At 36.3% G+C, this 27,930-nt stretch overlaps 2 protein-coding genes across 3 annotated transcripts; one reads left to right on the forward strand and one right to left on the reverse strand.

The window, feature by feature from the left end:
• The first annotated feature begins 1,874 nt into the window (after nucleotides 1-1,874).
• On the forward strand, nucleotides 1,875-8,137 carry LOC107847508 (probable inactive purple acid phosphatase 29). 2 transcript variants are annotated; one of them, XM_016691791.2, is made up of 4 exons: nucleotides 1,875-2,419; nucleotides 5,123-5,517; nucleotides 5,642-6,108; nucleotides 7,660-8,137. In XM_016691791.2, the coding sequence occupies exons 1-4, from the start codon at nucleotides 2,152-2,154 to the stop codon at nucleotides 7,715-7,717; spliced, it is 1,188 nt and encodes a 395-aa protein (XP_016547277.2). In that variant the 5' UTR covers nucleotides 1,875-2,151; the 3' UTR covers nucleotides 7,718-8,137. The 2 variants fall into 2 exon arrangements, with proteins under 2 accessions (XP_016547277.2, XP_016547278.2); XM_016691792.2 differs by having other exon boundaries at nucleotides 5,642-6,092.
• Nucleotides 8,138-8,531: 394 nt separating this feature from the next.
• On the reverse strand, nucleotides 8,532-14,044 carry LOC107847509 (ribosome production factor 1). Its single transcript, XM_016691793.2, has 11 exons — nucleotides 13,657-14,044; nucleotides 12,112-12,192; nucleotides 11,902-11,997; nucleotides 11,723-11,806; nucleotides 11,519-11,588; nucleotides 11,299-11,381; nucleotides 10,359-10,438; nucleotides 10,066-10,164; nucleotides 9,862-9,961; nucleotides 9,099-9,188; nucleotides 8,532-8,829 (listed from the first exon to the last, which is right to left on the reverse strand). Exons 1-11 carry the CDS (start codon nucleotides 13,900-13,902, stop codon nucleotides 8,791-8,793), a joined length of 1,068 nt encoding a protein of 355 aa, XP_016547279.2. The 5' UTR covers nucleotides 13,903-14,044; the 3' UTR covers nucleotides 8,532-8,790.
• Between the last annotated feature and the right edge of the window lie 13,886 nt (nucleotides 14,045-27,930).

Raw genomic sequence — 27,930 nt, forward strand, 5'->3', positions numbered from 1 at the left:
GTATACAGATTCTTGTAACCGTAGATTTAATAAATTTTTCCTTTAATATAACAAATGCATTTAATCTTTATGAAGACATACTTTAAATACATTAAAATTCTTCTAATAATTCTTTATTTTTATATAAGATTTTTTTTTTTTATAAATAATATTTAATATTTTTTTAATAAAAGCCTATAATCTATTATTACTAAAAAATAAATAAATGAGGCCCCTCGAATTTGGGGGCCTTAGGCGGTTGTCTTTTTTCTTACTAGATAGAGCCGTCACGGGAGTACACATGACATATTGAGGGCATGAATTTAGATAAAAGAATATGGAGATTGAGGATTAGAATAAAAGTTAGTAAGTACTCAAGCATTGTTTAATTTCTCTAATCAAGTAACTCTCTTAGTATTGTATTTTTTATTTTACCCTTATTTTTTATTTTCTTTGCTTTGATTGTCCTACTATTTGTGGTTACTATTCTTATTCTTTTCTCCATTATTTTTGAAAATCTGTCAAAAACAATGTTCCCATCTTCTTAAAGGAGGAATAAGACCGTGTACAATCATCTCGTACAACTACTGCAAAGCACAAATTCTCTAAAATACAAAAAATGCCCCCATTTCTAAGCGGGCATAACAAACTAAGATATTCCTCTTTGAACTACTAACAGAGTCTTCTTATCTAGGACTAGATATTGAATATCCGTATCACATATGTTACTCTCTTTGTTACGGTGAAATTTGAAAAATCATTCAAATTTTATATATTTATTTAAGTATTTTAAGTTGTTAATCTTATAATTTATAAGTGCTTTTTATGTCATTTTCTCCAATATATGTAACATAGATGAAATTGAAATCTCGAGAGTCTAAATAATCATCTTATCGCAAAGCTCCTCAAACTTCCTCTTATTATATGAGAGAATATCAGATATTATAGAAATAAAATTTATGTATGTCTGACACTGATCAATATATATATATATATATATATATATCATTGTTGTTCTAAAAAGATAACGATTTTTATGTTAGTCATTTTTCACGTCACACGATTTTTTATTTTTTTTTTTTTGGAAATTTCAGAAAAAGTCGCAGCCGCTATACCCTTCGGATGTGTGGATAAACCCCCATGTGCACAGCCTGCAAGTAACATCAACCGCACTAGGCAAGTCCGGTGCGACAGGCTCGACTCAAAGGCCCTACCCGGAGTTTTTAACCCCTTCGGATGTGCGCACTGGGTAAACCCCTGTGCACAACATGCCAAGTAATATCAGAGATTTTTAACCGCACTAGGCAAGTCCGATGCGACAAGCTCGACTCAAAGGCCCTACCTGGGAATCAATTTCAGGTAGATGTAGTGGGTTTTCAACCTCGACCAGTGAGCCACACCACAAGGGTGCAAATAATAATAATAATAATTTTAAAGTTAATCACGACTCGTGCTGCACGAGTAAACTGACAAAATTTAGAATTTGACAATCTGGTCACGAGAATCCAACAAAAAAAAAAAAAAACATCTCGTGATTATCTATATTTGGCATAATAAGTCAATAAAACAATTCAAATGCATTTAATATAATTTCACAAAATAAAATAGAAAAAAAAAATATGCATATAGCTCTATCTTAAAGGTTGTTAAAAAACATTTTCAATCGAAGTATCCCAATATGATACATACTAGTTAGTTCCTTAAATTTATCAATATATTTTAATTAAGTCTTCTTTGCATTAAACATCTTACCTCTTAATAAATTACTATAACTTATTTATTAAATAATTAAATTAATTATATAAAATATGATATTTTAATAAATCATAAAATTTTATGCGCTTTTCTGTTAAAGTAGGTAACATATTTTATATCAATCAACTTAACTAGTATTTAATTAACAAATAAAAATAGATATAACTGTTTTTAACACTTATTATAAAGCATCTAATTAAACATTCTACTACAAATTCAGATATTCCATTGAGACGTGATTTAATTCGAGTTTCTAAATAGAATATTCGTAATATAGAAAAGGGAAAGTAATATCCTTATTACTCTATTTAACTATTATAAAGCGTAAAACTATTAGTGTCTATTCTTATCAGTACTTTCTCATTTCATTTCATTCTTCTCCACAAATCCTATACAAAAAGTGTGAATATCATAGCTATGTATTCCCCATATTCGACAAAATTATTGCTAATTTTCGTAATTTTGAGCTTATTTGAAGTGAGTAAATCATCGGAGTTGAGATTTGATAGAAAAAATGGTGAATTTAGGATATTGCAGGTAGCAGATATGCATTATGGTGACGGTAAAACGACGCCGTGTGAAGATGTGTTGCCGGAGCAAATGCATTCGTGTTCTGATCTGAATACTACTGATTTTGTTATCAGGATGATTCGTGCTGAGAAACCTCATCTCATTGTTTTCACTGGTACACACGCTCACTCTGAATAGTTGATTTTTGTTGTTGCTGCTGGTTATGTTTGGCGTTGAGTTTGGGTTGCAGTGGCGAAACTAGGAATTTCGTTAAGTGTATTTAATGTATCATTGCATCTCGAGAATCAAACTGCATGGAATTTGAAGGATTGCAAATTATAATATTTTTTGTATAGTTTTCGAATGTCTATATTTAAAATATTCTGTCAAATTGACTTTCGTAAAACAAAATGTAACAAGTAAAAGTGAACGGTGGAAGTATGTGTGTTTTAAAAGGCATGGGTGGTGCAGTCTTGTGTGATAAGCTTAAAAGTAAGTTTTACATAGTAACAGTCAGACCGACTATGTTGTATGGAGTGGAGTGTTGACCAGTTAAGAACTCCTATATCCAAAAGTTGAAGGTGACAGAGATGAGGATGTTTTTATTGATGTGTGGACTTACCAGGAGAGATAAAGCTATAAATGAGGATGTTGCTATTCTGGAGAAGGTGGGAGTGGCTTCGGTGGAGGACGATATGCGGGAAGTGAGGTTGTGATGGTTCAACATATGATGAAGAGGTGCACGGATGCTCCGGTACGGAGGTGTGAGAAGTTGGTTATGGATGGTTTTTGGCAGGGTAGAGGTAGGCCGAAGAAATATAGGAGGGAGGTAATTAGGCTGACATGGAACAATTACAACTTATGGAGGACATGACCTTTGATAGGAAGGTGTGGAGGACGCAAATTAGGGTAGAGAGTTGGTAGGTAGGAGTATGTTTGTAATAGTAGGGAAGAGTGCTTTTTTTGTATCTGTGCCTTTAGTTTCTTGTAGTCTCTTGTTCATGGTGTTTTGGTGATTGTCTGTGATTTCGAATAGATAGTTTATAGTATTACCCTGTGGGTGTCTTGTTTCATTTATTATCCAGCGGTTTGTTATCTCATTTCGTTGTTTGTTTTTATGTTTTTTTTGTTTGTTATACTGTTATTTATCTTGAGCCGGAGGTCTTATCGGAAACATCCTTTCTACACCATCTGAGTGATATGGACTACGTATACTTTACCCTCCCCAGATCCCACTTTGTGAGAATACACTGGGTATGTTGTTGTTGTATAATACATAAATGCTTTTAACTTGGCCTTAGTTGACATGTATGCCCTCTAACTTTAGTTGTGCGCTGGTAGATACTTAAACTATCATGAAATTGAGCAAGTAACACACGTGTCCCAAGTGTCCTACGTGTCAAATCTGACGTGATCTGATATGTAGGATGTGTATGCGTGTGTCTACTTTGTTCAACTTTATTAGAGTTTTAAGTGTCTATTTGTGCACTTCCACAGTTGGAGGGCATAGATGACAGCTAAGGCTAAGTTAAAGGGCATGTTTGTGCAGAGGCGGAGCCACCTTTAGGCGAGAGGGTTCATCCGAACCCCCTTAGATGGAAAATTGTACTATTTATACATGGTTAAAATTATTTTTTATGTATATATGGTAGATGTTGAACCCCCCTCGACAAGTTTGTATCTTAACTTTTTTAGATTTTGAACCCCCTTAGTGAAAATCCTGACTTCGCCGTTGTATTTATGTATTATTATGCCTTTCTAAAATGTTTTTTTTTACCGGTTAATAGAATGAGTTCGGAGAGCTTGAGCTAGGTCGAAGAAAAACTTAGAGATGTGCTTAGATAGGACTTGCACAATTTCAGCTTATTGAGTACATGACCCTGGAAAGGAAGTTATGGAGGTTGAGGATTAGGTTAGAAGGTTAGCAGCAACCTGAGCTAGCTGAGTTTTCACCGGGGACTAGTCTCCTCTCGTCTTCAACTTATTAGTAGTACTCCATTAAATGGTAAACTTAGTTTTTTATTTTCAATGTGGATTACTATTTGTTGCTTCGTTTGCATTGTATCTTGTTGTCATATTTTATTTGCAATCCGGCTTCGAAAACTTTTCTTTTGAGCTGAGTTTCTACTGGAACAACCTTTCTACTTCACAAAAGTAGGGATAAGGTCTGCGTACATCCTACATTTCCCTGACTCCACTTGCGGGATTACACTAGGTATGTTGTTGTTATTACCTTTTTTGAATGCTCAAAACACTTATGTCCTAAAAGCTTAGCCCAAACAATTTTGTTTACTAAAATAAGTATTTTATAAGAAAAATTACTTTTGGTTCTAGGAGCTTGGCCATGCAGTCTAAGAGTCTTGAATATTGTCATTAAGTATTTGTTGAGTATTATTATATTTGCTCGAGGAAGAGGAATGATCTCGAATTTGTTGTTGTTTGAGTTTGGTTATTGTCAAAAAGTTTTTAAAATTTCTGACCTAGGTGCATTAAGTTGATTAATTATTTGCTGCAAGTAGGATATTTAAGTGCATTTTGAGTTGTTGCGTAGAAAATCTGTAAATGTGAATCAAATTTGAACTCAAAAATTCAATGCTATTACTTGTTCCTGGCCTTTTGATTTAATGCAGGTTTGAGATCACTTATTGAGCAACTAACCACACCTTATATATAGAACACTCATTGTTGTGAGTTCTTTCTGAAATCTACGGACTTAAAATCATCTTCTTGTCAAGTTTTAATCTATATAAACACCTAACGAAAAAGACGCCTCTTAATAACAACTCTAATTTTACATCAAAAAATTTCCATAAGCACTGGGCTTTGCTGGCTGCTCAAAACCTTTCCGAAGTGTTTTAAACCAATTTGACCATTGCAGGGGACAACATTTATGGATTTGATGCCAAAGATGCTGCAAAATCCATGGATTCTGCTTTTGCTCCTGCCATATCTTCAAACATACCATGGGCTGCTATACTAGGAAATCATGACCAAGAATCTACACTTACTAGGGAAGGCGTGATGAAACATACTGTTGGCATGAAAAATACTTTATCTCAGTTGAATCCTCCTGATATTCCTGATATTGATGGTTTTGGGAATTATAATCTGGAAGTCCATGGAATTGAGGGTTCCGAGCTGGCTAATAAGTCCGTCCTCAATCTGTATTTCCTTGACAGTGGAGATTACTCTACTGTTCAGTCCATCCCTGGTTATGGTTGGATTAAAGCCTCTCAACAGTTCTGGTTTCAACGCACCTCTAAGAAGCTTAAGGTACCACAATTATTGTTGACAACGTGTGCGAAACCTTTAGTTTGGTGCTGTTATATTAATCACTTATCTTTGTATCTCTAACTTGTGAGCATTGACACTAATTCAATTAGCCTTTCAAATGCAGAAAGCTTACACACAGAATTCAAATGGTATGAAGGCTCCTGCTCCAGGCCTTGCTTACTTTCATATTCCGCTTCCTGAATATGCAAATTTTGACTCATCAAACTTCACTGGGGTTAGACAAGAAGGCATAAGCTCTGCTTCAATAAATTCCGGCTTCTTCACCACCATGGTGGAAGCTGGTGATGTAAAGGCCGCATTTGCAGGCCATGATCACATAAATGATTTTTGTGGCAAGTTGATGAACATAAATCTTTGCTACGCTGGAGGATTTGGATATCACGCTTATGGGAAGGCTGGATGGTCAAGGAGGGCAAGGATGGTAGTAGCATCTTTGGAGAAAACGGGGAAAGGAGGGTGGGGAGCTGTCAACTCTATTAAAACATGGAAGCGACTTGATGATGAACATCTTACTACCATCGATACTCAGGTGCTCTGGAGCAAGCGCTCTGCCGGTAAGGTTCTGAAAATGTAACTTCTCATCTCAGGCTTTTGGCTGTCCCAAGTTATGTTATAATTCCAACGGTTCTTTTCAGTTAATTTAGTTGGATCGATACATGTGAAACTGTTTGGTACTGGTGTTCAGTGTGAGTGCCCTGATGTGTTTCTGATTGTCTACTGCTCTTTCATCTAAGCTACATTCCACATTCAAACTGAGCATTAGATTTCTTTGCATGCTGCATGGTGTTATGAAGAAATTGTGCTCATTAGACATCGTATATGCTCCTATCGCCATCTGTATATCACTTTAACTACTGGCTCTATGTATATAACAATGAAAGTAACTTTCTGCATGTGTTCTTGTCAACTATCTATATTTCATTTTCCAAACTGATACATAGAGCTACATTAGTCGTTGATATGAATGGATTAAAAGTAGAAATTCATTCAAGTATTTAGTTTAAAACTAACCATACGATTTTGGTATTTGGGCATGTCCTACTTGATTTTTATAATCTGAGATGAGAAGGCAGCATCTGCGTGAATGTTATATTTAGTTTTCCTGGGAAAAACTTCTTGTTTCAGTAGGAGCTGCTATGAAGTTGTCTATTATCTAAAGTACATAGAAATAGTTATTGGATTTTAACGTTTTCCACAATAAATCTGAAATGTTAACTGTTAGTTGCATTCTGATTAACCCAAAAGATTGAGTATGCTATGCAGGAAATTAAGGTCCCTAATTTGCAAAATGATTTGCTTTATACTGGAAAACTGTAACCCAGCTTTAGTTCCGCAAAGTGAAATGACTTAACTTTTTTCTTTCTTTCATCAGAGGCCTATTATTTTAGCTTCTAGATTAGTCTATAAGCCGAAGTATCTTTAACGTGTTAATATGTTTAGGGGTTGTTTAGTTCGCGAACTAGTTATGTAGGGATTGTAATGCAGGAATTGCTTATACAATCATGTCGGAATTGTTACATGATGAAGAATAATGCAGGTATTGTTATTTGAGAGCAACTTTTTTTTGCCTTTAGTTACTCTTTTGCATGCATTTGTCTAATACATAAATTCCCTCATTATCTTGTATTAGTTTTAACGACAGCCGAGTTAATAAGGCCAGTGAATGTTGTATTGTGGTATGTGGTGCCTATATTTCTTGTAATGACCAGAAATTTTGTAGAATGCGCATCATATCTTTGGCTCCCTTAGTGGCATAATACATAAGCATGCCCTTCAACTTGCCCTCAAATCACATCTATAACCTCCAACATTGGGTGTGCACAAGTAGGCACTTAAGTAAACTTGTATAGAGTTAACAAGTAGACACACATGTTCTATGTGGCATAATACATGTAGGACAAGAATTGGCCACGTAGGACGCCACATAGGACATATATGTCTACTTGTTCAACCTTTATACAAGTGTCTAATTGTGCACACCCAAAGTTGGAGGTCGTAGATGTGATCTAAAACCAAGTTAAAGGGCATGTTTATGTATTATGCGTCCCTTAGTAGTTGTTACGCATCTGATCTCCCAAAATTGCGTCGCTCTTTTAATGCATGTTGATTTTCTTTCGACAGGTGCTCGCAGAAAGAAGCCTATCGGCCACCAGTAAAAAGTCATATTACTGATGCATGAGCACGAATTGGTATCAGAGGTTTCTTCTTCTACTTGCATCTTACTGGAAGGGTTTATACTTGTTGTATGGTTACTTACTCAAGGGTCAAAAGTTGTTCTCTGTGTAATGTTAAAGGTGATATAGAGGCAACCAATATATGCAGGTTCATTAAGAGAATGAAATAGAGACCCAATTATGTCGTAAAGAAAGATTAATATAGTTTGCATTTCAGAAAGATGTACTAGAAAACCATGATCAAAAACAACTTTTCTACCTTCTCAAGGTAGGGGTGAGACATGCGTACACTTTACCCTCTCAGACGAGAGACCTCATCTGGGAGATTACACTGAGTTTGTTGTTGTACTAGAAAAACATGAACTATTATGTAGCGTTGTTGTGCCTTTTTTTTTTTTCAATAAGATTATTCTATTTAAGAAATATAGTACCTGAGGGTTGTCAATTCTGTTATTCTCAGTTGGGATTCAGCTTCCCATTTAACATTAGTTGTCAAATTCCCTTAAATAGTTCAATCTCATGAAGCACTTCCAAATATGTAACTATATGAAGAAATGAGGATTCATATAGTCGTAAGTAACTTGTTTGGGACTGAAGCGACTCGAGGTCCCTCTACCTCCTTGAGGTAATGGTCCGGTTTGCGTACGCTCTACCCTCCCCAAACCTCACTTGTGAACTTTCACTGGATATGTTGTTGACTCGAGGCGTAAGAACCCCTCCAACAACAGAAACACAATCTTCGTGTCATCGATGAGTTCTCCTTCAGTGTCCTACCATTCATCGAAGTCACTGATTTAAGAAAAACAAGGAACTGACCCATGGCATCACTAACTAAAGTAATTAACCATCTTGTTGCTCAAGGTCACATACAACTTCTGTTATGGTGAAAACAAAGACTATTCTTTACTAAATTACTGCAGGATATATATAGTCCATTACAAAAGTGCTCCCACCCAGAAAAAAACAGTTAAATAGAAAAGAGCAAAATTTTCATAGTGAACTGCTTCAGATAGTTGATATTCTTCTTTTACATGGTATGGATACATTGAAATCCCAACAGCAGAAAGATCCACCATTATCACAAGAAAAATCTCCGTCGACTTGTATCCATCTCCGGCTGAAATAGAAACAGGACGGATTAGAGAATTTATTGCCGATGACAAACAAGTTCAGAATTCCCATGTTACTCGGACTCTTCGAAAATGTCGGACGGATGCGTGTCGGATCCTCCGAAAATAGTGTATTTTTGAAGAATCCGACATAGGTGCGGCAACATCTTTGGAGAGTCTGAGCAACTTAGCTGAGAATTCATTAGACATACGGTGAAGCACAAGCTCCGGTTGAAAAGTTTATACAAACTGGACAGCATATTATCACATGGATTACCTTGTGAACCCATTCATATTCCCCGCCCTTGGTATCAAAAGTACCATGTTGGAGACTGATTAATTTGAGAGTAAATCGCGGACCACATTCCTGTAAGTTGGAAAACATCAAACCAACGTCAGGCTATACGTCCGTCCATTGCTGGAAGGTGGTGTGCAAGAAGAAACAAAAAACGGTGAACTATGGACACCATCAAAACTATGTACATTCATCCAAAATGCTACTGATCGACCACTAAGGACAAACATAACGTCCGTCTAGCTCTCACAGATACAACAACAACAACAACAACAACAACATACCCAGTGTATTCCCGCAAAGTGGGGTTAGGGGAGGGTAAAGTGTACGCAGTCCATACCACTAGAGAGGATGAAGTAGAGAGGCTGTTTCTGATAGTCCTAGCTCTCACATATAGGAAGGACAAAATGAAGACCAAATATGGGGTGAAATAAGTTCATACCGTCCCTCCTCTCACCCCAAATGAAAAGGAAATCCATAAGATTTTGACTCGGGATTCCAATTGTAGTTAATTGCAAAGTTGTTTCACGGATGCTTTTGTTTAATTACAAAACAATGGCACACCCAGTGTGTTCGTGCAAGTGGGGTGTGGACTTTTGTTCAGTTATGTGCTTAGTTGATTAGATACAAGAGGATTGTATCTTTTTCGGTTTCATTTGGACAGCCACTAGAAATCCTTTTTGTTCGAGTTAAGGTGCTTGAATTGGCTACATTTAGGTCTTAGATATGAATCAGAACCACGAACCTGAAGACGCGCAATTGTCCTTTCTTGTGGGTTCTTCTCAACTTTGCTTTTTTTACCTTTTGAATCTTTCTGTTTGTCCTCTTTGGTTTCAAAAATGTAGCTTCACAAAAGCGAATAAGTTCATCAGTGGAACATGTTAGTACGAGTCTTAATATCCAAATTCAGAAAATGAAACGGATGACACGATGGTTAACGAGGACATACCGATGATGGCGAAAGAATATGAAATCACGCTGGTTGTGAAAGGTCACAACTCGACGGCCACGAAATTCGGGGTCTTGTGGAAAGAGTGACTGTATCATCCTAGACAAAAAAAAGCAGTAAACATCTTGTAACATAAGTTTCTCAGAGAGGAGGGATAATCTAAAGAGAGTTATTTCTATCTCGTAATAAGCAAAAGGTATCAACACTTTTATCAACGTTTGAATATCTCAATAATAAGAAAGTGGAAACAATTACGAGAATTATTAAAAAATCCTGGAAAATAATAGTGTTACCTCCCAACTCGATGCCCTAAACGTGTTGTGAAGTTGGTTAAAACTAGCTCAGGCTTGTGACTAGTTGGCTTTCCATGATTCTGCAAGCAATAAAGGAGTCATTAGTTGTACATCTACTAGTCATACATTCTGCTTCAAATTAACCCTATTCGTTGTACCTCAACGATATTAAATCAATAAGGTAGGATAACTGGAAACAAGCACACCACTTAAGCAGAAGGAACGCATGATACATAAATTAAAAAATGGGTTCATTAACATTCGTTCTAAAACCTTTACAATACAGTTCTCTGATTTCTGATTACTTATAACGTGAAACAACATACACATGAACTAGTCACCAAAATTATGCTGAGGAAAACTGAACTATCTAAAAAGTCATGCCAATTAAGGATAAGGAAAAGGTTTTAATACACGATACATAAATTTAAAAGGTTCAATAGCACTCAATTTTTTTCCTGTACGACACAGTTTCTCAATTCCTGATTGCTTATTGTAGCGCAACGATGATAAGACATACATGCGAACCACTCAAAATAAATGCAAAGGAAAACCAAACTAACTGTTAACACACTATGACATGTGGCAATGCAATAGGATGAAATTTTCACTTGAAATCAGAAACATCATCTATTTGAAAATGTTAGTAATTTCAAAGAGGACCAGATAACTTTGAACAACGAATTTTCATACAACTCACTAGATGTCAAAATATCAATTACAGACCAGTATCATCAAGACCAGCTCATGCTCATTTGATTCTTTTTGTATGAATCTAATAAAACGGTAATGCGGTGTAAGACGTAGCAACTGTACCAGAAACAACTAGACAACAGTATAAGTTTTTAAGTGTTCCGTACTTTCCTATTCTTTTCCTTCATTTTTTTCATGAAAGGTGGGGGAGAAGAGAAGGATCCATTTAGAAGGAGAACTACGGAACCTTGATATCCTTCCGTAGCATGAGCTTTGAGAGCTTGAAATGAGCAGTAGGTCCATCAGGTAAACCAATGATGAGAAGAGCATCTAAAGAATGAAAATGAAAAAAATGATCAAGCCGGCAACTCAGACTGACAAAGAAACTGGAAAGGTAGTCAATGCAGAAATACAATGCACAGCTATTATTAAAGGAATCAAGAAAGCAATTTGTTCGAGAGAATGACCTGGTTCACGGCGATTGGTGTGGACTACAATAACAGAAGTAAACTCCTTCTCATTTGCATATTGGACAATCTGCAGAAAGTTACGAAATGCAATGAAAACTTTTAACTAGTACAATGGAAAAACTCCTCTCATTTGAATAGTATAAGGGTGTCCATATCACAAAGAAACATGAAAGGAATGAGAAAGACAAGGCAAGTAAGAACCTTTTTCAGGTCATAAGTCCCTCGTTTATAGTAATGAGCATCAGGAATCACAGAAATAAGATCGGCAATAAATGCAGGTCCTCTCTGCAAAATGGAATGCCAAAATTATTTGTTCAATTACATCCAAAGTCAAATCAATTATAAAAAGAAACAAGGGAACACAAAAAGTTAAGGCTTACTGTAGAGTTGTAACGGGATGTTGTAATCAATACTTTCGGACTACGATCCTTCCTCAGAACTGCACTAAATTCATCAACATCGTTGCCGGCAAATAGCTTCAAACAAAATTAGGGAGAACAAAATAATTAATAGGCAAACCCCCAATGAATAAAAGTTAAAACTATTGTTTCACTGTTAATTTGAAGAACCAAACAAGAATAAGGGAAAACCTCTTCATCATCAGGTAAACAAATAGTCTCATCCAACTCCCTTGTATTCTCAATAGTACGAGGTACCATCTTCGGTGGAGGCTGTTCACAAGAATAGCAGCAACCATTAATCAGTTCGCATAAAAATGACCATTTAAAAAATAATAATATAAATCAAGGAACAAGAAGCTAAAGAGTAACACCATGACTACCGGCATGGAATGATAACCAAGACCAGACTCTACTACCTGCTAACATACAACCCTAATCCATGACGTCCACAACTTCCTATCCAAGGTCATGTTGTAAGCTGAAACTACTCCACATGCTATCTAATCACCTCTCCCCAATACTTCGGCCCACCCCTATATCTCCTGAAAACATCCATGGCCAACCTCTCGCACCTCTTCATTGGGGCATCCATTCATGAATTCAACACTAAGAGCCGCAAACTTTAGAAGCTATTTTACCTCCTTCCCTAGCTCCAATGCTTTCAGAACCAAATATTTTTTAAATTTAGACAAAAACAACATCGACACATCAATTAATTGGCATAAATAAACAACCCCAAAATCTCCATTCACAAATTCAACACTAAAAACTCCAAAAAAACTGCAGCTTTCACAATCAAGAATCAAAACACCACATCAAAAACAACATCATACACAGTGCAATTCCACAAATCACCATCTACCCATTAATTAATTCGCATAAATAAACAACCCCACAATGCCAATTCAACGAAATCAGTGTAAATTTATCTCCTCCCCTAGCTCCAATGCTTTTTTTCCTCTGCAGCTTCACAAGCTTTAACCTTTTTCCTCTTTTCCAACTTCTTCTGTTGCTTCATCTTAGCATGTACACCTGATCATTTCTCCTTGTTCTTTATCATTGAAAGTCGCATACTTTCTCTAACCTCTAGCTTCTTCTTTTTGGTGTATCCTAAACCCTAATTCCCCAAAACACTACATCCCAAGAACCTTTTTTATTTTTTTTGCAATTTAGACAAAAACAACATCGCCCCATCAACTAATTACTATAAATAAACAACCCCAAATTAAATTAAGAAACAAACCTCACAATCAAGAAACAAAGCCGTACACCAATAACAACAACATAGCCAGTGTAATTCCACAAAACAACATCTACCCATCAATCAATTCACATAAATAAACAGCCCCAAAATGCCCAAATTCACAAATTCAACACTGAAAACCAAGAACTACAATGCTCAACCTCACAATCAAGAATCAAAAACTACACAGTAAGAACCAAACATTCTTGAAAATTAGACAAAAACAGCATCGACCCATCACTCAATTCACATAAATAAACAACCCCTAAATCTCCATTCACAAATTCAACACTAAAAACTCCAAAAAAAAAAAAAAAAAACTGCAAATTTCACAATCAAGAATCAAAAAAACAACAACACACCCAGTGCAATTCCACAAATCAACATCTACCCATTAATTAATTCGAATAAATAAACAACCCCAAAATATCCATTCACAAATTCAACACTAAAAACAGCCAAAAAAAAAAAAAAAACAGCATCGATTTTACCTCTTCACCTAGCTCCAGTGCTTTTTTCTCAGCAGCTTCACGAGCTTTAACCTTTTTCCTCTTCTCCATCTTCTTCTGTTGCTTCAACTTAGCATGTACAGCTGATCTTTTCTCCTTGTTCTTTATCATTGAAGATCGCATGCTTTCTTTAAACTCCTTCTCTTTGACCCTTTTAACTTTCATTGATTTCTCTTCTTCTTCTTCGTTCTCCCTTTCTCCATCTTCGCTCTTTCGTTTTCGCCCCATTGAAAAACACTGTGGACTGCTAAAAGGTTGAAGCTCAGGGGGCGGAGCTAATGGAAGAAGAAATGTTTTGGAGTGGACCAAAACGGCGCGTTTGTTAAATAGTACTAAGAAAACATTAACGTAAATATAATGTGTTAGTAATGTAACTATTAATTATGCTAAAATTATTTGTTATATAATATTTAATTAGTTTGATGTGTTAAAAAGTAATTTGTAATTTTATCTTTTTAAATTTAAAAATATTTATAAAAATCCTTTTCCACTAATATAATAAAGATGATGGGAAGGTGCTTCGAAGCTTAAAGTTAAGTTCTACAGTGATAGTTTGATCGGTTAAAGTTAAGTTCTACAGTGATAGTTTGATCGGTTATGTTATATGGAACGAAGTGTTGGTCAGTTAAGAACTCCACATTCAAAAGCTGAAGGTGGTGAAGATGAGAATGTTGCGATAGATGTAAGGTCATACCAAGAAAGATAGGATGAGGAATGTGATTATTTGGGAGAAGGTGAAAGTGGCTTTGGTGGAGGATAAAATGCGAGAAGTGAGATTAGGTTGGTTCGAGCACGTGATGAGGAAGGGCTCTGATGCTCCAATGCGGAGGTGTGAGACACTGGTTATGGATGGTTTTAGGCGGGGCAGAGGTAGGCGAAATAATTATTTGAGGGAGGTGATTAGGCATGATATGGAGCAGTTATAATTTAAGGAGGAAGTTGTGGAGGATGCGAATCGAGGTAGAGGGTTAAGGGGTGGGAGTGCATCGGTAATAGTAGGGGAACGTTCTTTATTTGTGTCGAAAGTTTCTTGTTCGTGTGTTGAGTGATGTTTATGATTTCGGAATTCGGATAGATAGTTTTAGTATTATCTTGTGGCTAACGGTGTTAGTTTATTTTGCATATTGTGCTAGTTTATATACATCTATGTTTGTGTTTGTTATACTGCTATTGGTTCTAAGACGGGGGTCTATCGGAAACAACCTCTCTACTTCACTAGAGGTTGTGGTATGGTCTACGTACACTCTACCCTCTCCAGACCCCACTATGTGGGAATATACTGGGTATGTTGTTGTTGTTGTTGTGAATATAATAAAGATGATGTGGAAAAAAATTTGACCGGCTATTGTGTCTTTATCCATGTTAGTGCATTCATTAAAGTCTATTGCATTGCTAATACCAAAGTTTTTTTCATGTATTGATTATCTATAGCATAATACACAATAGAATATATGACTAATTGTTATACGTAAGTTGAAAAAGTGTACCAAATAAGATATTAGCAATACACAACTAATGCATGTATTATTATTTTAATGCATCCTACCACATGATCCCTAAGTAGAGGTATATTTTATAAAATTAAATCTATTGACGATATCTTAAAACTCTAAATTTAACTATTAGTTCCTCTAGTTCAAAAGAAATTAGGACGTAGATTGTACTTTAAAATAACGGCACAATACATAAACATGTACTTTTACTTCACTTCAGATCACATCTATAACCTCCAACTTTGAATGTGCACAAGTACACACTTAAACTTGTATAAAGTTAAACAAATAAACATATATGTCCTATGTGGCATCCTATATCGACAATTCTTGTTCTGCATAGCGTCCTACTTGTATTATATCATATAGGACGTGTGTGTCTACTTGTTCAATTTTATATAAATTTAAGTGTCTACTTGTGCACATCCAAAGTTGAAGGTCATTAATATGATTTGAGGTCAAGTTAAAGAACATGTTTATTATTATGCCTATGTAACGCCCCGTATTTAAGTACGTGTATTGGTGTATTCAAGTACGTGTATTGGTCTTATTTATATGAAATTATTTTTTTTTATTTTATTTATACTGGAATTTGCTCGTCGATGGTTCCATGCGAAGGTTATTGAATAAGTTTTCCAATGATATAAAGATTTTCAAAAACGGATAGGTTTCGGATATAATCGAGAACGTTCGAAACTATAAAACGATGGCCGAGATATTTGGGAATAGTAAATGTGCAGGAAAATTTCCTGCACACAAACTACTGAGGCCAGCTGAATTTTTGGATCAACTTCGAACGATCATAACTCCCTTAATATAATGAACTGGGAGATCTGCGACCTATGAAAATAAAGATCTTTGAGTCTTCTTTCCAATGCAATTGGTTTCATCCAAATTCAACGCCTAAGTAAGGAGTTATACTCGTTTTACTTCAGCCTATCAAAACAGATTTTTAGGGTCAACTTCAAACGACCATAACTCCTTGTACAGGATGAACTGGGTGGCCTACTTTATATGAAATGAAAGCCCTTTGAATTATCCTTCCAACGATACCAATTTCACCCAAATCCAATATCGGAGCAAAGAGTTATGGTCGATCTACTTTAGCTTATCAAAACAGTCCACCAAAGGACAGATTTGACATTATTTAAATTTTAAAAGTATTTTGGTCATTTCCTATTATATTATGGACGGGAATATGTGTATATATACATGTATATGAGTTCAAAAACTCATTTTCATCATCAATCATTGAGAAAGAACAAACCCTAGCCAACCTTTAAATTACTTTTGATTCAACTGTAGAAATTTCAAAGTAATCCGATAACTGCGTTTGTCATCTTGAGAGCTTCGAACGGCACCTATTATTTGTGCAAACAGGATTGCATAATCAAGAGGTGAATTCTAAGGTATGAATATTGTTTGTCTTTGTTCTTTTCCATATGTATATGTGTGATAGAGAATTATATGTATTGGTTGTTATTGAAAGGTGATGGAAATAGGATTATGGACTATTTTGCATGGTTTGGTTGTATTGAATTGTGAAAGGTGGATATGGTAATTGAGTTATGAAAGTTAGATACGGTAATTGAGTTATGGAAGGTGGATATGGTGATATACTATTGAATTGATAATTATTTATGTTTATGGCTCAATTTGGTTTAATGGTTGGTTGGAAGAATAAATGAATCCAAACTTGATATTGGAGGATGTTGTATGAATATGCATGGCATGTGAATGTTATTGGAGTATAAGAGGGTTAAAGTGACACCCTTTATGGTGTAATTAAGGCTTACTACTTAACCACTAGTTTGGTGAATTCAAATAATTGAATTGTGACGTTTGGTTGCTAATACTAGATTGCTATATATGTTCATTGTAGATAAGTAATCCGAAAAGATGGGAAGTCCATTTGGGACTAGTATTGAAGGTTGACAGTCAGGTATGTAAAGCATACTTTATACCATATCTTTGGCATGAAAGTGAACAATTGTTCTATTAAGAAAGTTTCCAAAGTTATTCAATAACATGTGATCCATAATGGTTTTGTATGATGTCCTACGTTACCAATGAACTTTTTTTCACCCTACAAGATGTCAAGACATTCCAATACTTACTTGTTTTTCAAATCTTACATGTTTATTGCACTAATGAATGTCAGAAGGTATCCGGTTACTCAAACAAGATCCATGTGCTAATAATGACTCCAAAACGTTTCATTGATATACCAATAAGTTCCTACTTCATTGTTATGGCATTGATGACTCCAAAACACTTCATTGATGTGCCAATGAGTTCTTACTTCATCGTTATTGCATTGATGGTCTATTTATATGTCTCTTATTGATGTATCATTATTTCAAAGTATCAAAAATGCGGTGGCGACCGAAATAACAATCTCAAAGATTAATTGAACTAAGTGATGGAAGTTCTCTCTTATCGGGTGGTATCCCAGAGGCATAAGCCTATCATGGGTCGATCCCTATTTATGTGTTTATGGGTGGTATCCCAGGGGCATAAGCCTATCATGGGTCGATCCCAGTTGATATGTACTGGAGGCAGCCAATGGTCACAGTATAGTACAGTAATGATTCCAAAGATGATAAGAACGAAGGTAAAGTGATTAAATAAATACAATGTACAAGTTGTCACAAGTTCTAGTAAGTGCGGTCCACTCCTATTATGATTTATTCACTTGTTTCTGATTTCTTTGAGCTCCTATATCATATGTGATTATCTACAACTTTACATACTCAATACATATTTCGTACTAACGTCCCCCACTGGGGACCTGCATTTCATGCTGCAGGCACAGGTACCTCAGCTCATACACCGCACAAGTAGGAGCCAGGATATCCAGCTGTTTTTGGTGAGCTCCAGTTTGCTTCGGGGCTTTCCGTGTTATATCCAGTCACTTTTGGTATTGTATAGAAGTTAGTTATATGGCGGGGTGTGTCCCGACCTTAGTTAAACTTTGTGTATTATCTAGAGGCTTTCTAGACCTAATGTATAGTCAAGGTGGTGTTTTGTTAATAGACGTGATGGCTCCAACGGCCAAGTATTGTATATACATATATATGTGTGCTCGAGCTTATACAGGTGATTATTTCCTTTTATATGCGACATGATGCTATCCGAATTTTGGGTTGTCATAAAGGTATGCATGGGAAGTATAAGGATATGAGCTGGTTCTCCCGGGCCTCCTCGGTTACGGGTGCCTATATTGTATGTGAAGTCATAGTTGACCACTGAATCCGCTTGTTTCTCTTATTATAGTAATGATTCCGGTTACCAAAAGCAAGAATATCAGTAAACAAGTAGATGTGGCTGCCGGAGAGGGGACTAGTAAGTCACCCACTATACTAGCTAATCAAAGCGAGGCTCCAGCTGAGCATGCATCAAAAACTTCTTCCACTCTGGACGAAATAAGAAGGAGGAGAACTATATCCCCAGAGCCACCTATTAATGCTGCTGATTAAGATCTTAGAAATGCAGTGCAACTTTTGACTCGTATAGTTGCTGGGCAAGCTCTAGGGCAAGCCATTCCTACCACCGGTCCTAGTGGTACAGATAGGGCGGCTAGCCTTCAAACACAGGATTTTCTTAAGATGGATCCTCCCACTTTTACTGGATCAGATCTTAACGAGGACCCACAAGACTTTATTGATCAAATTCAAAGGGCCTTAGATGTTATGCATGTAACGGGTAGAGAGACAGTGGAGTTAGCGGCGTATAGATTCAAAGGGGAGGCTATATATTGGTACGAAGACTAGAAATGATCTAGGGGTATTGATGCACCCCCAGCTACTTGGAAAGAGTTCAAAGAGGCATTTCTTGATCATTATCTTTCACTTGAGATTCGTCAGGCCCGTGCAGATCAGTTTTTAAATCTTCGTCAGTGGAATATGAGCGTGAGGGAGTACAGTCTCCGATTTAATTCCTTGTCGAGATATGCTTCTAATGTTGTAGCTACTATGGATGACAGAGTTCATCAATATGTGGATAGGCTGGATCCATATCTGGTTAGGGATTGTACTATTGCCGCTTTGAACAAAGATATGGACATAGCGAGGATCCAAGCTTTTACACAGAAAATAAAAGATCAGAGGCAGAGGAGAAGAACACAGGAATTAGAAAGAGGGTATTCCAAGAGGGCCAGATCTACAGGGAAGTTCATGGCATCCCAAGGAGGGTTCAGACCACAGTTTTCTGCTAGACCACCTAGGCCATTATCTTCTTATTCTGCAGCTAGTGCCCCACCATAGTTCCAAGGGTCCAGAGAAAATCAATTTAGGCACAGAAGTGAGAGTCAGAGTTCGCAGACAGTGGGGTACCAAGGGCAAGGGAATATGAGCCAATCGAGACCTTTCCGAGAGCCATGCAATAAATGTGAAAGGTATCATTTGGGTGCATGTCAGCTGGGGACCAATGTTTGCTTTTGGTGCGGTATGTCGGGGCATATGATGAGAGAATGACCACGAAGAGGCATAGGGGGTATGGCACGACCTACGGGGTCATTTGTTGCATCATCATCATCGATGCCTTATTCAGGAAGGGGTGCACAACCAATGGGTCGTGTTAGAAGTGATAGAGGAGCCACGAGTTCTAGCGGGGCTCAAAATCGTACGTATGCTCTAGCGGATCGACAGAATTTAGATGCTTCCCCAGATGTGGTTGTGGGTATGTTGTCTATCTTTTCATTCGATGTATATGCCTTAATTGATCCCGGTTCTACATTATCTTATGTTACTTCATTGATTGCTGGAAAGTTCGAAAGAATACCCGAACTGTTAGTTAAGCCATTTGAAGTATCCACACAGGTTGGGGAATCTATTATAGCTAGAAGGGTTTACCGAAACTGCATAGTAGCTGTTTGTGGTCGTGATACGATGGCTGATCTTGTGGAGTTAGAAATGGTAGATTTTGATGTTATAATGGGTATGGACTGGTTGGCGTCTTGTTATGCCACAATTGATTGCTGCACAAAAAAGGTATATTTCCATTTTCCAAATGAATCAGTCCTTGAATGGAAAAGTGAAATTGGCGCGCCAAGAGGTAGATTTATTTCTTATTTTAAGGCAAGAAGAATGATTTCCTAGGGATACATATATTATTTAGTTAGAGTAAGGGATACAGAAGTGGAACCACCAACTCTTTACGTTGTTCCGGTGGTAAATGAATTTTCTGATGTATTTTCTGAAGATCTTCCAGGTTTGCCTCCTGAACGAGAAGTAGAGTTTGGTATTGATGTAATACCAGGAACCCAACCAATCTTCATTCCTCCGTATAGAATGGCCCCAGCAGAATTACGATAATTGAAAGATTTGCTAGAGAAGGGATTCATAAGGCGTAGTATGTCCCCTGGGGAGCACCAGTGTTATTTGTGCGCAAAAAGAATGGCTCGCTGAGGATGTGTATTGATTATCGGTAATTGAATAAGGTGACTATTAAGAATAAATATCCTCTCCCAGGAATTGATGATTTATTTGATCAGCTACAGGGCGCCAAGTGCTTTTCTAAGATTGATTTGAGGTCAGTTACCACCAAGCGAGGGTCAAAGAGAAGGATATACCCAAGACAGCTTTTCGAACACGGTATGGTCATTATGAGTTTCTAGTTATGTCATTTGGGCTAACAAATGAACCCGCAGCTTTTATGGATTTGATGAATAGGGTGTTTAAGCCATTCCTGGATGTATTTGTGATAGTTTTTATAGATGATATTCTAGTTTATTCTAGATCAGAAGAGAACCATGCCAATCACTTACGACAGACATTGCAAGAACCATGCCAATCACTTATGACAGACATTGCAGACTCTTCGTGATTGTAAGCTTTATGCAAAGTTCTCTAAATGTGAGTTTAGGTTAAAATCGGTGGCATTTTTGGGTCATATTGTATCTAGTGAAGGGATAAAGGTTGATTCTCAAAAGATAGAAGCTGTGAAGAACTGGCCAAGGCCCACAATGCCTACGGAGATTCGTAGTTTTCTCGGGTTGGCCGATTATTATAGAAGGTTTGTTGAAGGCTTTTCTTCCATTTCAGCACCCTTAACTAAGTTAACCCATAAAGCATCCAAATTCCAATGGAATGATGCCTGTGAGAAGAGTTTTCAAGATTTAAAGAACAAGTTGATTTCTACATCTGTGTTGGTACTTCCAGAAGGCACCGAAGGGTATACAGTGTATTGTGATGCTTCCAGAATTGGTTTAGGATGTGTATTGATGCAGCATGGTAAGGTAATAGCATATGCTTCTAGACAATTGCGGCCACATGAGAAAAATTATCCTATACACTATCTCGAGCTGGTAGCAGTTATTTTTGCTTTAAAGATATGGCGCCACTACTTATATGGGGTTCATGTTGATATATTTACTGACCATAAGAGCTTGCAATATATTTTTAATCAGAAAGATCTAAATTTAAGGCAACGGAGATGGCTTGAACTATTAAAGAACTACGATGTTGATATCTTGTACCATCCAGGGAAAGCAAATATGGTAGCTGATGCGTTAAGTCGTAAGACTATGATGGCGCCTATAGAAAGGCAAGGGATGATTAAAGATCTTCACCAGTTAGCTAGTTTGGGAGTTCGCCTTCTTGAAACTCGGATAAAGAACTTATTGTACATAATGCTGCGAAATCTTCATTAGTAGCTGAAGAGAAACAAAAGCAATATCCAGATCCTATTTTATTACAGCTCAAGGAGAACATTCAGAGTGGTGCGACCAAGGCATTTGAGCTTATACGAGAAGGAGTACTTCAGTGCCAAAATTGATTGTGTGTGCCGGATGTAGACAGGCTAAGAAAGAAGATTATGACAGAGCACATTGTTCAAGGTATTTCGTTCATCCAGGATCAACCAAAATGTATCAAGATTTGAAAGATATGTATTAGTGGAATGACATGAAGAAGAGCATTGCAGAATTTGTAGCTGAATGTCCAAATTGTCAAAGAGTTAAAGTTGAGCACCAAAAACCCAGAGGTTATATGCAATGCATTGATCTTCCAAGCTAGAAGTGGGACATGATCAACATGGACTTCGTTATTGGTTTGCCTCGTACATCCTGGAAGTTTGATTCTATATGGGTGATTGTTGATAGGTTTACCAAATCCGCACATTTCCTACCAGTTAGGACCACTTATACAGTTGAAGAGTATGCGAAGTTGCACATTAAAGAGATAGTACGATTACATGGAGTGCCAATCTCTATTATATCAGATCGGGAAACCCAATTTACCGCAAATTTTTGGAAGTCTTTTAAGAGTTGTTTGGGAACACAAGTGAAGTTGAATACAGCTTTTCACTCTCAAACAGATGGACAAGCAGAACGTACCATCCAAACACTTGAAGATATGCTACGAGCTTGTGTAATAGATTTTAAGGGCAACTGGGATGATCATTTACCTCTTATTGAGTTTGCCTACAATAATAGCTATCATTCAAGTATCAAAATGGCACCATATGAAGCTTTATATGGAAGGAAGTGCAGATCACCAATAGGATAGTTCAAAGTGGGTGAAACTCTTTTGTTCGGACCGGATCTTATTTATCAAGCCATAGAGAAGGTTAAAGTAATTCAGCAACGACTGAAAACAGCCCAAAGTCGACACAAGTCATATGCGGATAGTAAAAGGAGAAGGCTAGAGTTTTCTATAGGTGATTGGGTATTTTTGAAGGTATCACCAATGAAAGGGGTAATGAGATTTGGCAAGAAAGGAAAGTTGAGTCCACGTTATATAGGCCCGTATAAGATCACTCGAAGGTTTGGACAAGTTGCATATGAATTAGAGCTACCCTAAGAGCTCTCATCAGTACATCCGATATTTCATGTGTCAATTATTCGAAAGTGCATCGGAGATCCATCACATATTACTTCTACTGAGGATGTGCAAGTTGCGGAAAATCTTACCTATGAGGAAGTGCCTATTGCTATTCTAGATCGCCAAGTTAAGAAGATGAGAAATAAAGAGATAGCATCTGTGAAAGTACGTTGGAGAAATCGTCAAAGGGAAGAGATTACATGGGAAGCTAAGGAAGCAATGAAATCTAAGTACCCTCATTTGTTCAAAGATGAAGAGGAAGTTCAAGAAACGGAGTTAAAACATTAACAAGTAAGTTCTTTTTATGTATGAATAGTATTTATGTGATGATGTGAATATTAATAATAGACTTGAAATTGTTTCAGTTGAATAACTACGCTAACATTCGAGGACGAATGTCGTAAAAGGGGGAAGGATGTAACACCTCGTATTCAAGTATGTGTATTGGTGTATTCAAGTACGTGTATTGGTCTTATTTATATGGAATTAATTTTTTTTATTTATTTATACCAGAATTTGCCCGTCGATGGATCCATGCGAAGGTTATTAAATAAGCTTTCCAACGATATAAAGATTTCCAAAACTGGATAGGTTTCGAATATAATCGAGCATGTTCGAAACTATAAAACGGTGGCCGGGATATTTAGGAATAGTAAATGTGCAGGAAAATTTCCTGCACACAAACTACTGAGGCCATCCGAATTTTTGGGTCAACTTCGAACGATCATAACTCCCTTAATATAATGAACTGGGAGATCTACGACCTATAGAAATAAAGATCTTTGAGTCTTCTTTCCAATGAAATTGGTTTCATCCAAATCCAACGTCTGAGTAAGGAGTTATACTCGTTTTACTTCAGCCTATCAAAACAGATTTTTAGGGTCAACTTCAAACGACCATAACTCCTTGTACAGGACGAACTGGGTGGCCTACTTTATATGAAATTAAAGCTCTTTGAATTATCCTTCCAACGATACCAATTTCACCCAAATAAGATATCGTAGCAAAGAGTTATGGTCGATCTACTTTAGCTTATCAAAACAGTCCACCAAAGGACAGATTTAACATTATTTAAATTTTAAAGGCATTTTGGTCATTTTCTATTATATTATAGACAGTAATATGTGTATATATACATTTATATGAGTTCAAAAACTCATTTTCATCATCAATCATTGAGAAAGAACAAACCCTAGCCAAATTTGACCTTTAAATTACTTTTGATTCAACTGTAGAAATTTTAAAGTAATCCGATAACTGCGTTTGTCATCTCGAGAGCTTCAAATGGCAACTATTATTTGTGCAAACAGGATTGCATAATCAAGAGGTGAATTCTAAGGTATGGATATTGTTTGCCTTTGTTCTTTTCTATATGTATATGTGTGATAGAGAATTATATGTATTGGTTGTTATTGAAAGGTGATGGAAATAGGGTTATGGACTATTTTGCATGGTTTGGTTGTATTGAATTGTGGAAGGTGGATATGGTAATTGAGTTATGGAAGGTGGATATGGTAATTGAGTTATGGAAGGTGAATATGGTGATATACTATTGAATTGATGATTATTTATGTCTATGGCTCAATTTGGTTTAATGGATTAGTTGGAAGGATAAATGAATCCAAACTTGATATTGGAGGATGTATGAATATGCATGGCATGCGAATGTTATTGGAGTATAAGAGGGTTAAAGTGACACCCTTTATGGTGTAATTAAGGCTTACTACTTAACCACTAGTTTGGTGAATTCAAATAATTGAATTGTGATGTTTGGTTGCTAATACTAGATTGCTATATATGTTCATTGTAGATAAGTAATCCGAAAAGACGGGAAGTCCATTTAGGACTAGTATTGAAGGTTGACAGTCAAGTATGTAAAACATACTCTATACCATATCCTTGGCATGAAAGTGAACAATTGTTCTATTAAGAAAGTTTCCAAAGTTATTCAATAACATGTGATTCATAATGGTTTTGTATGATGTCCTACGTTACCAATGAACTTGTTTTCACCCTACAAGATGTCAAGACATTTCAATACTTACTTGTTTTCCAAATCTTACATGTTTATTGCACTAATGAATGTCATAAAGTATCCGGTTACTCAAACAAGATCCATGTGCTATTAATGACTCCAAAATGCTTCATTGATATACCAATAAGTTCCTACTTCATTGTTATGACATTGATGACTCCAAAACACTTCATTGATGTGCCAATGAGTTCTTACTTCATCGTTATTGCATTGATGGTTATTTATATGTCTCTTATTGATGTATCATTGTTTCAAAGTATCAAAAATACGGTGGCGACCGAAATAACAATCTCAAAGATTAATTGAACTAAGTGATGGAAGTTCTCTCTTATCGGGTGGTATCCCAGAGGCATAAGCCTATCATGGGTCGATCCCTATTTATGTGTTTATGGGTGGTATCCCAGGGGCATAAGCCTATCATGGGTCGATCCCAGTTGATATGTACTGGAGGCAGCCTAATGGTCACAGTACAGTACAGTAATGATTACAAAGATGATAAGAAAAAAGGTAAAGTGATTAAATAAATATAATGTACAGGTTGTCACAAGTTCTAGTAAGTGTGGTCCACTCCCATTACGATTTATTCACTTGTTTCTGATTTCTATTGAGCTCCTATATCATAGTGATTATCTACAACTTTACATACTCAATACATATTTCGTACTGACGTCCTCCACGGGGGACCTGCATTTCATGCTGCAGGCACAGGTACCTCAGCTCATACACCGCACAAGTAGGAGTTAGGACATCCAGCTGCTTTTGGTGAGCTCCAGTTTGCTTCGGGGCTTTCCGTGTCATATCCAGTCACTTTTGGTATTGTATAGAAGTTAGTTATATGGCGAGGTGTGTCCCGACCTTAGTTAAACTCTGTGTATTGTCTAGAGGCTTTGTAGACCTAATGTACAGTCAAGGTGGTGTTTTGTTAATAGACGTGATGGCTCCAACGGCCAAATATTGTATATTCATATATATGTGTGCTCGAGCTTATACAGGTGATTATTTCCTTTTATATGCGATATGAGGTTGTCCGAATTTCGGGTTGTCATAGAAGTATGCATGGGAAGTATAAGGATATGAGCTAGTTCTCCCAAGCCTCCTCGGTTACGGGTGCCACTCCGCTCCAATAGGATTTGAGGCGTGACAAAAGTGGTATCATAAATAAGATTAGTTGTTTATTTTCCTCTTTACACACATGTTAAGAAATCATAAATAAGAATCTAATTTTATCAATTCACATCTTAAAAAACTTCTTGAAAATTTTACAAACAAGCATGAACACGTTCAAAAAAAAAATAATAATTACAAGATTAATATGAGAAAAAATCAATTAATACTTTCTTGATTTAGTAAGATGACCAACTAAGATGAAACAACTATTTTTAGTAAGATGATCAACTAATATGAGACGGAGAAAGTATCACGTATTTGAGGTGTATTCAAAACACTCCCTTAGTTTGTTGAAAAAAGTATAAGTGGTTGTTTCATGTGAGGTATAAAAGTTTCGGGATAACATGCAAGATTATTTCATTATTTTGATAAAAGGTATTAGTTATTCTCAAAATTATATATCCCACCATTTATATAATAGTGATGAAATAAATTATCTTATATACATCTAATTCCGAAATAACTAATATTGAGATTAATTATCTCCCAATAACTTGTTCCAATCTAACGACCCCTAAGAATATAGGGTTAATTTTTGTAAGAAGGAAACATTATGTGACATGATAAATGTTTAAATAGTATTTCTGACATATAACTATAGTTTTAAAAAAATTAAACATATGTAGCTAGATTTTGGATTTTTGTAGGAAATATACAATATACAATATACATATGCAGGGCGGAGCTACATATAAGGTAGGGGTTCATCTGAACCTCCTTCAATGAAAAGTTGTACTATATATACATGGTTAAAATTATTTTTTATGTATATATAGTAGATGTCGAACCCCCTTTGGTTAGTTCGTATGTTCACTTGTGACCCCCCTTGGTGTCAATCCTAACTTTGTCACTGTACATATGTGTAGATACGGTATGCGCTGATGCAATTCTTTTTCATGTTTTCAGATTACACGATATACGTCGATAAAATTGATCCCTGCGATACAATTACCCGCCTAGATAAGTGTTTTTTTCGGTCGATATAACAATTGTAGCTATGTTTCGTAAATACGCAAATTGTAGTTGTAAACCTGACCATTTGCCTCTCTACAGGCCCATGGTTCAAAGTCAGCCCAAATACTACTGCCCCTGTTGGGCCAGGCCCAATTTGTATCTTAGCTTGGGCTCTCTTGGGCCAGGCCCATTTTTTATCTTTGCTTGGGCCCTCTTGGCCAGGCCCAATTTGCATCTTTCCCCTTTTTTTAAAAAAAAAAAAACAGCATAAACATACACCTTAACTTACCATATTTACACAAATATCCATCCTTAAAAAGTAATTATAAAATTTTTAATTAAGTATGTATTGAGAGCTAATTATGTTTCTCGACAGACCCAGAATTGGAAAAAATGTATCAAGAGCTAATCATGTATCTTTACAAAGAATAAAAGGCATCTTCATTGGATGTATTATGTATTTCGACAGATCTAAAATGTATCGAGAGCTAATTATGTATATTTAGAAAGAAAAAAAATATATCTACGTTGGACATCCATAAAAGAAAATTCATTATTCTGTTTCTTTTTTTGATCAAATAAAATTTGGTCAAAACACTTGTTATTCATATTACTTTTTTCCTCTGCCATGTACATAAACAATTCACTACTTTTCTTTTCTAATATAAAAATGATTGTTTTTTCTTTTTTGTAAGCAAGCCAAGTAACCATTGGATCACAGAATTCTTGGGTTTGAGACCTAAGTATAGAAAAATTCTTGGCAGTGAGTGTTTCCCCTGAATGG

Source organism: Capsicum annuum, chromosome 11 (assembly GCF_002878395.1).
Source record: "Capsicum annuum cultivar UCD-10X-F1 chromosome 11, UCD10Xv1.1, whole genome shotgun sequence".
Lineage (NCBI taxonomy): Eukaryota > Viridiplantae > Streptophyta > Magnoliopsida > Solanales > Solanaceae > Capsicum > Capsicum annuum.